This window comes from Neopelma chrysocephalum, unplaced genomic scaffold, assembly GCF_003984885.1.
Source record: "Neopelma chrysocephalum unplaced genomic scaffold, ASM398488v2 Primary Assembly neopelma1_96545, whole genome shotgun sequence".
NCBI classification, from domain to species: Eukaryota; Metazoa; Chordata; class Aves; order Passeriformes; family Pipridae; genus Neopelma; species Neopelma chrysocephalum.
Genome location: NW_020925190.1, coordinates 392335 through 407632, shown reverse-complemented (window position 1 = coordinate 407632; position 15298 = coordinate 392335). Strand labels below are relative to the sequence as shown.

The 15298-nt window shown below is 39.4% G+C and overlaps 2 protein-coding genes across 7 annotated transcripts in view; both read left to right on the top strand.

The window, feature by feature from the left end:
- The window catches only part of ATG10 (autophagy related 10), a 528134-nt gene that overhangs the window by 155314 nt on the left and 357522 nt on the right, over positions 1 to 15298 (top strand). The window lies entirely within an intron of this gene.
- Positions 1 to 15298, top strand: part of RASGRF2 (Ras protein specific guanine nucleotide releasing factor 2) — a 114579-nt gene that overhangs the window by 58347 nt on the left and 40934 nt on the right. For 2 of the 3 annotated variants that reach the window (XM_027708799.1, XM_027708798.1), the window contains exons 12-17: positions 611 to 747; positions 2746 to 2828; positions 4832 to 5080; positions 5390 to 5778; positions 8320 to 8448; positions 9764 to 9853. In XM_027708799.1, the coding sequence (XP_027564600.1) occupies positions 611 to 747; positions 2746 to 2828; positions 4832 to 5080; positions 5390 to 5778; positions 8320 to 8448; positions 9764 to 9853 (1077 nt within the window). The remainder of the gene's footprint in view (positions 1 to 610; positions 748 to 2745; positions 2829 to 4831; positions 5081 to 5389; positions 5779 to 8319; positions 8449 to 9763; positions 9854 to 15298) is intronic. The other variant, XM_027708800.1, reaches the window with a different exon arrangement.

The following is a 15298-nucleotide window of genomic DNA, read 5'->3' as shown; positions in this document are numbered from 1 at the left end:
GACATCCCACATCGGATTTTTAAGAGGACGGACTGAAGGAATGTGACAAATTACTTGCTGACATTTGTATATAGCTTCACCCGTAGGATCTTGGAAAGAAAAAAAAGCCTCAAAACAAGCAGCAGATAATTGGATTTCTGAAATATATGGGGGTTTGAATGAAATGGCAGAATTCATGGAAAGCTTTTGTCTTGGACCCCGTACAAGTCTGAACTGCGAGCTTGTTCAAATGGAATAACAAAACAAAGGCTCAAGCTGATTTTATTGTCACTCATGTTGGCTTCCATCCTGCAGTTTTTCAGCTTTTGCACTTGAACTGTGGAAGTAGTTTCATTAATTTCAGTGATATTTCTAGTATGCTGAGGGTATATCAGCATAGAAGTATTAGAAGTAATTTAGCCTTATTTGGTATCTTTAGAAACAATGTGTAGCAACTCCACTATTTTTGTATGTGAAAAACAAAATGAGTTTTTGGATCCCCAGTTGGATTTGCTCTTTGTCTGGGTGATGTTTTAAAGCAACTTTTGTTTTAAATGAAACCATTTTTTTATTTGTCTTGTACTCTGAAGTTTCACATTCTGATTTTTTTTTTCCTCCTCTGGCTGTAAAGCAAAAGGTTCTGGACAAGTGTTTGGGCACCTGGATTTCAAACTTACAGTTGAACCTACGGATGCTCCTCCTTTTACTGTTGTCCTTTTAGCCCCATCACGACAGGAGAAAGCTGCGTGGACAAGTGATATCAGTCAGGTAGTTTAATGCATTCTTTGTCGTGTGTGTACTGAGATCTTAGTTTATTCTGTATTTCTGAAAATCATTCCAAGACAGGGATGCTGATTTCTTGAGGGCTCATTTGCTGTGTTCTGTATGAAAACCCCTTAGTGCTGCCTGTTTTCCTCAAAATTCTGTCTTTGCATTTAAGTCACCAGTGAAACGTGTTTCTCAATGACAGAGATGGTATATAAATTACAAAATTGTCCATGTACAAACATAATACTAATGGTAATCATTTTTATGTCTAGGAAGAGCCCATCCAGATATGTATTCTGATTTAAGAAGAAGGATAGTACTGGTTTGTTCATGACTTTCATACAAATCAAAAAATACCTGAGAGTCTTGAGAGTGAAAATTATGCCATATAGCATCAATAATGTAGTGAGAAAATGAGATAAACTCTGTTTTCCACCAAAAAGAATACTAGCAAACCATTATAACTAGTGCTGAGCATTCTGACAGTTTGCAGGAACTGTCCATATTGTAAATTAAGAAAAAAGGTTTTTCAAAATATTTTAATGTCAGGAATATTTTTTTGTGTGTGTTTAGTTAAAAACCAACGACAAAATTTTATCCGAGTCTATTTGGGGAAAGCAGTTGAATGCACTATCTGAACTTTCAGCTAAGCAGATCTAAATTAAGGCTATTTTTGTGTGTGTGTGTGTGCATATGAACAACAAATACATAGATCTGTCATAGTCCTGAATTCAAGTCCTATCCTCTATTAATTTAAAGAGTAATAATTGATTAGAGAAATATCAGTGTGGAATGTGTTGCATTTCTTAAGCTGCTGTCATTGCTGGCAACATCTCCAGATGAATCATTGTCATAATGAGTAGAAATTGCTTAAAAATAAGTATTCTGAGTTACTCTCTGCTGAAATAACATTTTTGAAAGAACAAAGGTATGAAAAGAAAAATCTCAATCTACATTATGAGCTGCAGCTCTCTGTCTTACAGACATACCTAGTTGGAGAATTTTTGACAAAATAGATTTTCAGTGAATTATGGTGTTCCATTGACATGTACAGTTATTGGAATTATTTTCTGGGGAAGAAAGACTGTTTAAGAATTGGCCTGGAACATGGGACAGCCAGGAATAAGTCCATTCTTAACCTAAATTATAATAAATTAAAAAAGCCATTTGATATCATATTGGTGTTAAAGGGTTCCTTTGAAATATTTAAAATTAAAATGGGGAAATTACATATTTTATTAGATGGATTTTTGTCGCTGCTTTTAGGAAACAGTTTGATCAAATCAATGGTCAGTTTTTACAGCTGGACTTTTCAAATAATCTTAAAACCTTGAATTTATATATAGATAAAACCACATATAGCTACATAGATCATGGTTTAAATTTATAGCTGTGGAGATACAGCTCCGTTTCTTTCTCTGGACACATCTGAACTACGTGAAAGAACACCACCTCCTAATTACTTGCCCAAAACATAAGTACAAGAATTTGCAGGGAATGGCTTGGACAGCACCTTTACACTTGTGTTTCACAATAAGCATCACTTCAATTTGTATTTGCAAGTGTGTTTCTAGACGCTGTTTGTGTTTCCCTCTGGTCTTTTGCACAGACTAAAGGGTAAGGTATTAGTGTACCCATTGCTGTATAAAGTATTTTGACTTGTGGTCTTGATTTTTTAAGCTTACACTCGTTCAGGAAACACTAGAGATAGTGAATTTTGCTCCCTTTCAAAGGAGCTTCAAAGGAAATATCACTTCCAACTCAAATTGCTTAATCATGGGGGAAAAAAAGGATTCTGAGCTGAATACTTAGAGAGGCAGAGGCTGAAAAGCATGTCCACTGTAATTCTTGCATCATTGCCTTTCATTTGTGAAAATACCTTGTCCCAGTCAGCCCATACCCTGTAAAAGCTGTGCTTAGAGGGATATAAAAAGTGTGGAAATAAGTTTCCTTACCCTGTATTTTCATTTTAACAGTTCTTAATGTTTATTTTCACAGTGCATTGATAATATAAGATGCAATGGGTTAATGACAATAGTGTTTGAAGAAAACTCTAAAGTCACAGTGCCACATATGATCAAGTAAGTGCCACATTTTCCCCCCCCAGTGAACAAAATAACTTGTTGTGTTTTTTTAATAAAAATTTTAACAAAGAAAATGTGTATTCAGAAAATACAAGAGTTTAATTTATTTTTTCCCCAGTATTGTTGAATGGAATAAATTTCATATCCCAAAACATATGTTTTCAAATCCCTTTCTTGGAATGGTAGGGATCACTCAGAATTGTAAACTCCTAATTCATGGTGTTGGATCACAGCCTGGATTTTTCTGTTATTTGTGCAGTTGGCTTCAGTTATGCCTCAGATGAATGATTTTATTCTCAGATAGCTTTCCTCTGTCATACTACTTATAATTTTATTGAATATATTTTAAAATGTCTTGAGAATTTATGTGACTGAAGACAAGTGGCATTTTCCAAGGTATTTTGTTATATTAGCCAAAGTTTATGTTTTCTTTTTTTCTACTATTTCTGATGAAAAAATTATTTTCTCTCGTAATTTTAAGTGATCACACTGCGGTAATTTTTCTTAAACCTGCCTCCTTCACCTTTAAATTCTTTCAGTTATTTATTGTAATACATAGTATTTATTTCTAGAGAGAAGTTTTCAGTACATGATTCCAAATTTTCAACAAAACTTTACCTGTTGGATCTTCTATCTACTTCAATTTACATGAGTTTTGCCTACTGTTATCCAATATAAGTATTAATGAATAAAACATAGGGATAGACAGATATCTATTTCCTTTCCTTCTGTTATCTGTCACATCTCTCTGTTTCTCAAATGCCTCTTTTGTAGTTGTTTCCTCTCCTTTCTTTGTGCTTTGAAATGGGAAAGAGAAAACATCCATAAATAGACTGTTAGGGCACATACCTTTGATCCCTGGAAATAAGGCATTTTACGGTCTTCAGGTTTATTCCAGGAAGTCTCCAGTGTGTGTAAACACTTCTGTTACCTGCTAAGTTTTAAAAGTACATGAGTACAGCATGATCATAATCCCATTGTCAAGAGAATGAAATTTTAATTCTAAAAACCATACAGGATATTAACAACAGACAAAACTCTGGCATTCTCTTTCTTAAATTTTACTTGTCTGATTTTCAGCACACATTGTATTTCAGAGTCAAATGTCATTGAATGAAATAAAAAGACCTGCCCCATTTCTGAGGGCCCAACTTAAGAAAGAAGATATTTTATTGTTTCTTTTATGTAATGCAGTGTAAAACTGTATAAAATACCTTGATATGTATTCTGAGAAAATTCAATAATTTTAATATAACAAGCATATTAAAAGATGCTTTATTCATCTTTTTTTTTACAAACTAAGCCTTCAGCTAGATAAAATTAAGCAAAATTGAATTTGAGGAAAAAAAACATTCTGGGTAGGGTTATACAAATTATTTTTGTTTTGATGACCAAGCAAAAATTGGTCCTTTTTTTCTTTCTCACTGAAACAAAGATTCTTCTTGGTTACTGCTTTGAAATTTGAGATCTTTCATGCTGTTCCCTCTTTATTCTTTTAAAACAAAAAGTAATTCTTGGAGCCTGAGGGCAGGTGTTAATTTGCAGGTGAGCCTTAAATTTAGCTAAGGGATTAATTTTGCTGCCTTCTGTTAGGATCCATTACTCTGTTTTAGATAAAGCTTGATCCCAGCAGAAACACATTGCAATCAGTTCACTATTATTCAACAGTGAGATTCTACTAATATTGAACTACAGGCCATAGTAGCCTGAAAGAGACAAGAGGGGACCATTCTGCCATCTGTTCCATTTCAGAAATTTAAGTATCATTAATGGTTTCTTAGGCTTTGAATGTAAATTATTATCTACCAAAAATAAATTTTAAATACTCTTAGTTATGGAAGCAGGTATCACCACAGATTAGGAGTTTTAGTGCATTGATGAAATACAATAATATAAATATATTTGCTGCCTCTATGTTGACAGGAGCAGATAAAGTCATAGTGCTCCTTTGCCATAACCACTCATTGATAAAATGTTTTAAATTTGGCGTTTGTGTGTAGATCCGATGCTCGTCTTCATAGAGATGACATTGACATCTGCTTCAGCAAAACATTGAACTCCTGCAAAGTGCCCCAAATCCGCTACGCGAGCGTCGAGCGCCTCTTGGAACGACTGACGGACTTGAGGTTTCTGAGCATCGATTTCCTGAACACCTTCCTGCACACCTACCGCATATTCACTACAGCAGCTGTTGTCCTGGAAAAGCTCTCAGACATCTACAGACGGCCCTTCACCTCCATTCCCGTCAGGTGAGCAAGGGGGATCCAACTTTATATCATACTTTTCCAAAAGAAATACCACGGTGTCATTTGTCGTTAGTTTTGTGATTTTCTGCTTATTTATAAGAAGAAAGCTAAAAAAGTTTTGAAGCAGAAACTTCTTCATTTGTAACAGCACATCAGTTTTTAGGTAAGTCTGTCTCAGGTTTTGTCTCTGAGGACTAAGTGTCACACAGATTTTGCAGTGCCATGTAGATTTGCACAAAGTGTTTTCAGTTAAATCTGTTCTGTGTTTCTTGTCACCATGTGGGTATTTGTTTCTGTGTTTCTTACTCGCAGGTCTTTGGAGTTGTTTTTTGCCACCAATCAGAACAACAGAGGGGAGTACCTGGCTGACGGGAAGTCGCCACATCTCTGCCGCAAGTTCTCTTCTCCTCCTCCACTGTCACTCTCCAGGACTTCCTCACCTGCCAGAACCCGAAAGCTGTCCCTGACGTCACCCCTGAACTCGAGGATTGGTGCTCTTGACCTCTCTGCTTCGTCTGTGGCCAGCAGTCCTACCTCAAACTACAGCCCGGCCACCTCCCCCCCTCCCACGGGCAGCAAAGTGCCCCTGGACCTGAGCAAGGGGCTCTCATCCCCAGAACAGAGTCCAGGGTCCATCGAGGACAGCCTGGAGAACCCCCGCGTCGACCTCTGCAACAAGCTGAGGAGGAGCATCCGCAGAGGTATTAAATACCCGCAGAACACTGAGACCAGACATCCTGCCCTCTGGTTCTTCTCTAGTCGAGGCTGCGATGAGTTGTCTGATCCCACTGTTTGGTTGCTGCCTTCCAGGAATGGCAGTATGGCAAAATAACGGAATCACAGAATAGTTTGGGCTGGAAGGGACCTACCACTCATCTAGTTCCAACCCCCCACACTTTGTCTGTTCTCACTTCAGTGGAGTGTTAAGGAGAAAGGCGGAAGAAAATATTTTATGCCAGTTGTGCCAGGTGAAAGATTTTTGAGTTGTACCATTATTAGAGGAAGTAAAATATCAAGTTAAAAAGAAGGGATGTAAAGATCTTTAACATGTTTGCACGCAGGGTTAGTTTTCCAGGGAGATTCTGTCACTAATCCAAATAAATAATTTATGTCATGTGCTTGGAACACTGGTGACATTCACACCACCTGGTTGTTCTCCATCCAGAAGGTAGATGTAAAATAGATTCATTGTTCCTGTGCAAATGCCTCTTTCCTCTATGGATTGTGTAAGGCACCTTGGAACAGATTTCACTTCCAGAGGGCTAAAGTTGGTTGAAATAAACCTCAGTGTATTCATCTAGAATGGGATCATTGTATTTATAGATGGCAAAGCAAGAAAGTAGCTTCAGTCTCATAGGAAGTATAAATGGGCATTATTTGTCCTTTAGGGATGGAAGAATGGTCTTTGGAATAGAAGCATAGAGTTAATATTTTTCTATTGTTGTTTCATTAAACAGAAAATAATGCAATTAAAAAATGCTATTTTATTCCTTAAATAATGTTCAAAAATGGTTGTACATGGCCTGATTTACAGTCTGAGGAATTTGATCTGTGAATATGAGCAAAATGTAGCCCAGTTTTAATTGCTAGTACAGTAACAACAAAAATTAATAAGAGGAAAGAAGAAAAGGATTACCAAACATAAACTAAGAAAAATATGATCGAAATGTTATATCTCCTCCCTAATGATAAATTGAAACAAGTGCCCTGATAACAAATTTGATGTTGCATTAGGAAGAGGGATTGTTTTTGCAGAGTGTAGCCTATTGTTTATCAAAAAATCTTTTTTAACAGACAAGTGAGCCACCTTAGCATTACAGGAGTCTCTCTCTCTATAGGAGAGGCTTGTGTCATTGGAAAAATTTTGTGATTTTTGACCACAGGATGATTTACAAAACATCTGATCTACTGATGCCTGACAGGACGCACCTCTTTGAGGGGGAAAAGGGTTCTAGCACAGGAGGAGGGTCAGGTTGGATATCAGGAAAAGGTTCTCCTTCCCCTCTCAGAATGTGGTCGGGCGCTGGAACAGGCTTCCCAGGTCAGTCCCAAAGTACAGGCCGTGCGTTAAAGTTAATCACAGACAGGTAACTGCAGTTGTAGGTGCACTGTTTTTTGCTAAACACTGTAGAGTGATATGGTTAAGAACAGCTTGTTCTGGCCTCATGTAAGCACTGGGCATTGTTGCAGAGTTATTCAGATTTTTCATTCTGGTCTGTCAAAGCTGGAGGGGTTACCTGGACAGCACGAGGAACATTTGGAAATGGCAAGGAGCTCATATAAATGCTAAATTGCTGTCTGAGCGGTGTCTTCCATCCCCTTGAGGATCTCCTGCTGAACAGCTTGTGCTCAGTTTGGAGGAGTTTGCATCTAGATAGCTCTGTTCTGCAGGGGAGAGTCCTTTTGTCACCCAGCTGTATGCAGCATGAGGAAGATGAGTAAGTCTAAGAAGAATTCTCACAAGGAGAATGGAAATAGGTAATGCTGTTGCTCTGATGCTGCCAGAGTTCCAAGAAGACAACTATGGCTTCCTCCAAATACAGTACAACTGTACAGATCCTGTTCCACAGGACATATTATGGTGATTGTTGTTCTCCCTAAATGTTGTCCATTTGCATGCTGGAATTCCCACTTCTTCTCCCCCTTTCAAAGTTGTTTCCTTTCAAAGTTTTTATTTTTCCAAAGTTTTTGTTTATTTTTATATACACGATGCTCATGCTGCAGGCAGAGTTGTCATTCATATCAAAAGAAGGATATGTTTTATTGGCTTGTTTTCCCTCATTTTGGAAGTAGCGTTTCTTCCATTCCTTTTTTATTCTTCTGACAGAACAACTGCCCCATGGAGTAGTCTGCTCTCCAGTGCAGTTTGGCCATTTTATTGGAAGATTTCGATTACACAGTTATCAAACAAGGATTATTTTCCCTAGCTCATACAAAATCTATGAGTTCAAGTATCCTTATGACATGTGCACATCACCGCATATTCTCCTACAGTATTACACAACCTATTTTTAAAACTGACAACTTGCTGTTTTTCACCTGGTTCTTTATTTATGAGATTTTGTGTGTCTGTGTCATTGGTACAAAACTTTCCTACTCCTTTAACTCTATTCAGAGGATAATTATTGCTGAACTAATGGAAAAATTTCATGGCAAGTTCCAGAAGCTGCACTGTTTAGAACAACTATAAACCCAAATTATGCATGATCACACCAGTATTGACATTTAATTCTCTTTTAAAGCAGCAGTTCTGGATTCTGTGTCAGTGGACAGGACTATCCCTGAGAGCACCTCAGTAGTGGACACCACAGAGCTTTCGCCATGCAGATCCCCCTCGACACCACGTCACCTCCGCTACCGCCAGCCAGGAGGTGAGAAACTGAGGTGCCTCGGCTCTGTCAGTCACTTTAGAGAGCTAAATCACTGTGGCTGTAACCTTTGCAGGATATTAGAAAGTAGTAATAATATTTGAATAATCTGTTTTGCTTGTATTTTCTTTATTTCTCAGGTATTACTAATAGTATTTAAAAAAGCCATTAAAATGTGAAGTATGCCTGTTAAATTTGAGTATCAATAATGAGACTTGGAAGCATATTGGGACTTCAGTATGACTCAATGTTCTTAAATAGCTCAAGCAGGATGTGCTTAGGACTGAATCAGTCCTGTTCTCACAAAACTCTCAAGACTTCAACAGATTTTTTTCAGCTACTGAGGGGACATATTTTTGGCACCATCTGTAATCACGAAACACACAACACCCATTGTTGTCAATGGGGAGTGACTGTGTCAGTTTCTTTGTATAACATTGAACATTTACAGATGGTGTCATATTATTCAAACCAAAATTTGAATAAACTGCTCAATTGAAGAGGAAAAAGCTAGAGGTGGAGCTCCTCAAGTAGCTCTCGCGTGGCTCTTTGAAATCATTAGCAGAGCTGGGAGCTGTGTCCACTTAAAACACTGCCAGCTCCTGAGCCAAGTTTCTGGGCAGGTATTTTGTACCTGGGACTAAAACAAAACCAGAGCAGAGGCTTCTCACCTGTTAGTAAGTTGCTGAGACACTTTAGATTTAAATCAATAGTAATTTTCTGTGATTGAGCCTGTTTGTGGTGAGATGGCAAGATTCTGGAGTTAGAAACTGTAGGCAACAGTGTTGTATTATCTGAGTACTAGTCAGAGGCAATGTTTTCTACTCCCTCTAGAAAGCAGTTTGGTAAATTCTGAAAAACTCTACTCATCCAGGGAAGCAATGAAAACACATTTGATTCTACTTGTCGGAATCTGGTTAATATGCTTAGTTCTCTGATGTGACTTTTTGTTTAGGTTCATTTCCTAATGTTTTTTTTGGTTGTTTTTTTGTTTGTTTGTTTTTTGTGGTTTTGTTGTTGTTGTTGTTGTTTTTGTTTTGTGCGTGTGTTTTGTTCTTTTCTTCTTCTGTTTGGTTTATATACTTGTTTCTCATCTCAGCAGTGTCTTAGATATTGTTTCTACAGCAGCATTAATTATACTGACTTGGAAATAAAGCTTAAACCACAAATATGATACTTTTGTTGTCTTTAACATAAAGTCATCTGACAATGAAAGCAGAAAGTGTCCATGAAGTATAAATGTTAGTGAAGATTTTAAATCTTACTGTTGTTTAATGAAGAGTATGTGGAATCTTTTCCCTGTCTTTTTCCTTTACAGTGCAAGCTGCTGATAACAGCCACTGCTCAGTTTCTCCTGCTTCTGCTTTTGCTATTGCTACGGCTGCAGCGGGGCACGGTAGCCCACCAGGTGAGAGGTGTGCTGTGCAAGAGAGGTAACAGTGCAATACCTGGGTTCTCTAAAGCTAAAGATTTCTCAAGAACTTACCTGTTATGTTCTGAAGAATACATGCTCAGGTCGGATGGGGCTTGGAGCAACCTGGTCTAGTGGAACGTGTCCCTGCCCATGGCAGTGGGGTTGGAATAAGATGATCTTTAGGGTCCTTTCCAACCCTATTAGTTTCAGCCTACTACTGAAAGGTTAATATTTGGTGTATATGTGGTCTGCTAAACCTCTAGTTAGTATCTTCCTTGTTTTTTTTTTTTTTTTAATTCACTTACAATCTAAGATTTTATTTTGAAAATGAGCTTTTTTATGTCCAAGGTTTGTATATATAAGAGCAGTTTTACTTAACAAAATTATTTCAGGTGTGTACTGTATGTTCCTTGGAAAGCAGCTATGGTAGTCTACTGACTGGAGGTACTTAAAGCAACATAAAATACTTGATTTAAGTTTTGAATGTGTTTGCTGCCTTACTGTGTACCCTTTGACATACTGATATCTTCCACTAACCAAGTCCTGTCATGTTACAAATAAAAAACTTTCTTAAACTCTACAAAATCAATGTCACTTTGCCTTGACATGCTCAAACCCACAGTTCACTTTGATTATATGTGAAAAAGCACAATCTGACTGTAAATTCACACCTGTCTCTTTTTCATCCTCACCATTGGAATGACAAGAAACTGCTTTGAAGACCTCAGTCTGAAATTTACTCATGAAATTCTGTGCAAGACAGTAAATCATCACCATAGATGTCAGTGGATTTTGTACTCACTGTGTCTGAAGTTGTGGTCATTGCTTGATAAGTGAGAAAGCATCATGATAATTTCTGCGGAAGCATGGATCAGTGCTCTTGTTACTCCTGTGCACTTCCTGTGATCTTTAGATTACAAGACAGTAATGTTCAGTTTTAGTAACTTTATCACAGAATCACTGAGGTCGGAAAAGCCCTCGCAGCCCATGGAGTCCACCCTGTGCCCAATCCCCACCGTGTCCCGCAGCTCAGAGCACTGAGTGCCACGACCAGTCATTCCTTGGACACCTCCAGGGATGGCGACTCCACCACCTCCCTGGGCAGCCTCTTCCAATGTCTAATCAGAAGAAATTCCATCTAATATCCAACCTGAACCTCCCTGGTACAGCTTGAGGCAGTTTCCTCTTGTCCCTTGTTCCCTGGGAGCAGAGCCCAACCCCTCCCTGGCCCACCCTCCTGTCAGGGAGTTGCAGAGAGCGAGAAGGTCCCCCCTGAGCCTCCTTGTCTCTGGGCTGAGCCCCCCCTCAGCCGCTCCTGGTGCTCCAGACCCTTCCCCAGCTCCATTAACTTCCCTGGACATGCTCCAGTCCCTCAATGTCTCTCTTGTCTGAGGGGCCCAGAACTGCCCCCAGCACTCAAGGTGTGGCCCCAGCAGTGCCCAGCACAGGGACGGGCACTGCCCTGGGCCTGTGACACACCATGGCTGGGACAGCACAGGGACCATTGGCCTCTTGCCCACCTGGGCACACCTGGGCAGACCTGGACTAATGTCCAGCTGCTGTCACCAGCACCCCCAGGGCCTTTTCCAGCTTTCCAGCCCCTGTTTCCCCACCTGGAGTGTTCCATGGGATTGTTGTGACCCAAGGGCAGGAACCAGCACTTGACCTTTTCCCTCACCCTGTTGGCCTCAGCCCATGGATCCAACCTGTCCAGATCCCTCTGCAAAGCCTTCCTGCCCTCCAGCACATCAACACTCCCACCCAACCTGATATCATCCATGAATTTGCTGAGGATGCACTCAGTCCCCTCATTCAGATCATCAGTAAAGACATCGAACAGGACTGGGCCCAGCGCTGATCCCTGGGGGGGCACCATGAGTGACCAGACACCAGTTGGATGTGGCACCATTCCCACCACTGTCTGGGCTGGGCCATCCACAGTCCTTAACTCGGGAAGATGCACCTGTCTAAGCCATGGACTGCAGCTTTTGCAGATGTTGTGGGAGACAGTGTCAAAGACTTTGCTGAAGTCCAGGTGGACACATCCACGTGTCTCCCTCACCCACTAGACAGGTCACCTGATCATAAAAGGAGATCAGGTTGGTCAGGCAGGACCTGCCCTTCTTAAACCCATCCTGGCTAGGCTTGATCACTCGGTTGTCCTGTACATGCCATATGATCGCACTCAAGATGATGAACCTGTTGCAAACATTATTCAGTAATTTTTATTTGCCTTTGGAATCAGACACTGCCATGGAATCATTGACACAATTTGCTTTATGAGTTAATTCCAGTGTGTTTACTAATTGTCCAAAAAGCAAAATAAGAGTGAAAAATACGGGGTTTTCCCACTAGGAGCCAATTAAATTAAAAATTACTGCTTTTGTATTGTTAAAATCACAGCTTTTCAATATTCATAACACTGAAGAATGAGAGAAAATATGATCTACAATTATGCAGTCATTTGAAGGAATATCAAACATGAGAATGCTGCAAAAGGGAAAAACAACATCCCTAATATTCATGAGCTATTTTTCGTGTTGCTGTTTAAGGTAGTTCTTCATTCAAGGTCATTCTCCTAAGTGATGTAAAAAACAGTGAGAGGGTTGTGCAGCAGATTTGACAAGAAAATGTGTGGTGGGGAGTCTCAGGAGACTGAACTGGAGTAATCTGGTGTCCACCTGTGATCAGTATGAAAATTCAAGGCTACAAACCACAGTTTGAACTGTTGAATCATCTGTTTTGTAACTTAGTGCAATTAATCATGATAGAGATGGTATTAAAGCTACAGAGTCATGAAGTTCAATTTTGGGTAAACCAAATAATTTTATTTATTTCCCATGTATATGTTACCATGATTATGAGATTTTTATTACATAATACCTTTTTTTTCCTTGTGGTCTCCTGTCTCATTCACTTCATAGGATGGACATGATCACTCAGTGAATCATTTCTGGGCAGTGAATGAGATTTGTGGGGTTTCTTCCTTTTTTTCAGTCAGTCCTTGGCTTCCCTGCTGCAGGCATTTTGGTGTGTGCCATTTAATATACTCCTGCATGGAATATGAATATATGAAAATATGAATAGATGAAATTCAGTGTTGATTAATACTAAGTGACACACACGAAGAAAAACAGTCTGAGCTCTACACCTGAAAGGATTGGCTCGGGACTGAGATCTGAGGATAACAGGTTGTTTCCTTAAATGATCTTGGTGCTCAGCAAGAGCCAAAAAGGTAAAGGAAACATCAGGAATTATTAGGAAGGGAACAGAGAAGACTATTATGGTACCACAGTATAAATCCAGAATTTGTGTAATGAATAGAAGCCTGGTGAGATTCTGCTGAGGGACATTGTGAAGGTTCAAAAGTGGACGACAGTTACCTGACAGGAGTCATTTGAGTTACCAGACTGGCAAAGTAGAATAGGACCAGGATTTGAAATGAGTTGGAGGTTGTGGAGAATATTAGCAGGTACAAGTCACCTATGTGTCTGTCTTCTGTTCTCACTGTTGCCTGAAGCTTTCTGGATGTCTTGTATTTTGGTAGTGTTGTTTTATTGGGTTGTGGGGTTTTTTTGTGGGGGGGGATTTGGGTTTGGTGGGGTTTTTTAACTTCTTTTAAATTTTTTTATTTGTTTGTTTATTTAGTTGTTTGTTTATTTTGAGGAGGGTTTTTTGGGGTTTCCTTCTGGTTGTTTAATGTTGTTTTCCCAGGGTACGATGCTTTTAGCTCTTCTCCCAGTTCTGACTGTTCAGGGATGCACTGAGGCAAGCAGGCTAACAGACTCACAGGAAGGTCCTGTAATTACACTCTGTCAGAACCAGACATGAAGAACATTTAATTATCTTCTGTGGAGAGTACTGGCCATAACATTTTAGAATTGTCCCCATGCTATGACAATTTAGGTACCGATAATTATGCAAAGCCCTGAACAGCTCTCCCATAGTGTACCTTGGCTTTGCTTCTCTTTAGACAGAGGAGCACTGCAGTGGACGTGAACTGTGTATGAAACCTTTCTCTAAATCAGGATGGTTCAGGTTCTTATGCCCTTCAGCAGTTCTTTTCTAACTTACTGGTTTTTTTGCCATTATTTTCTGTTATTTTTCAGTCAACTGCTTTGATGATGGCAAGCTGTACTACTTGTCCATTGTTTAGTTCATCTGTCTGGTTAACTTTTAATCTCTGCATATGCTAGAGATGTTTTTGTCTATTCTCTTCCAAAAAATTTGCATATTCATCATGGCTAGGCTTCGTGAACGAAGATTTGGGAAGGGCTCTACCCACATTTGCTACAAGCGCGCTGGTGGCTAAAAAGGCCAATGCGAGATAGACAAGATTTGATGCAAAAGGCACAGCAGAAAGACTCCTTGTTTATTTTAACAGCATGACAAAGATAAAAAGAACTAGGAAGTGAAAATACAGAAAGTTAAATAAAGCACCCCAGGTGCACAGCTTGGAGCCTGTATGGATGATAATATGAACAGTAGGGATAAACAGAATGTTCTGTCTTTTCATGTCCTTTCTGTTCAGAGGGATGTGAAGGATGGCTGGATGGCTCATGGCTTGCTGCAGCTGAAGTGCTCTGTCACCATATAGGTTGTTGCACACCTTCATTCTTTTCCCAATTTATAAAAGTAGGATAATAATACTAACAGATTCTGTCATAGGAAAGGGTTTTGTTAGTTTCTTCACACTGTGTTCATACACCTCTGCAAAACTTGATTTCTTGATTTCTGCTTCAGTCAGAGACATCTTCCCAAATCCATACAGAAGTTCTCCAGCAGATCTGCTCTGATGTCTGTCTTATAACACAGAAAAGTCCTACATAAATTGTATTGTGAATGGTCTTATCCTAGCGGGTATCCTGCTAATCTCTTCTTTTAGCTTTGCCATGAATAGTCCTCGCGTGGAGCTCCAGCTGCAGCGAGCCCTGTCTCTCGGGGAGTGAATTCCTCCTCTTCTCTGAGAGTCTGTCACACAGCCAGTGTCAAAAAAAGGAGACTGGTAACGTGGGAGAGGAACCTCCTGCCAAAACACTCACCAATCACTTGTAATTTAGCTGCAGAAATCTTACAGATGTTGCAGGAGTTATGAAACAGCATAAAATCTACACAGCAACCGCACAAACTCTAGCACTGGATAAAAACAATTTATGTGGAAAATTATTTCTTTCACTTGTGGCTTGTAGAACTTGGAAATTTCACTGATTTATTTTTTGTACAATTCTTTCAAATGTGTTTGGTCTTTTTTCCTCCTTAACTTTTGATTTATATCTGTTGTGCACAGAATGAGAGCACTGTGTCAGGATCAGCAAGATGCACTGATTTTTAAAGAAAAAAGAAAAAACATCTTTTGGTGTTCATTTACTGAAACTGCTCTCTGTGCAGGCCCTAATACTTGTCAATACTCATAAATCATGAAGGTGTTCTGTGTGAGTA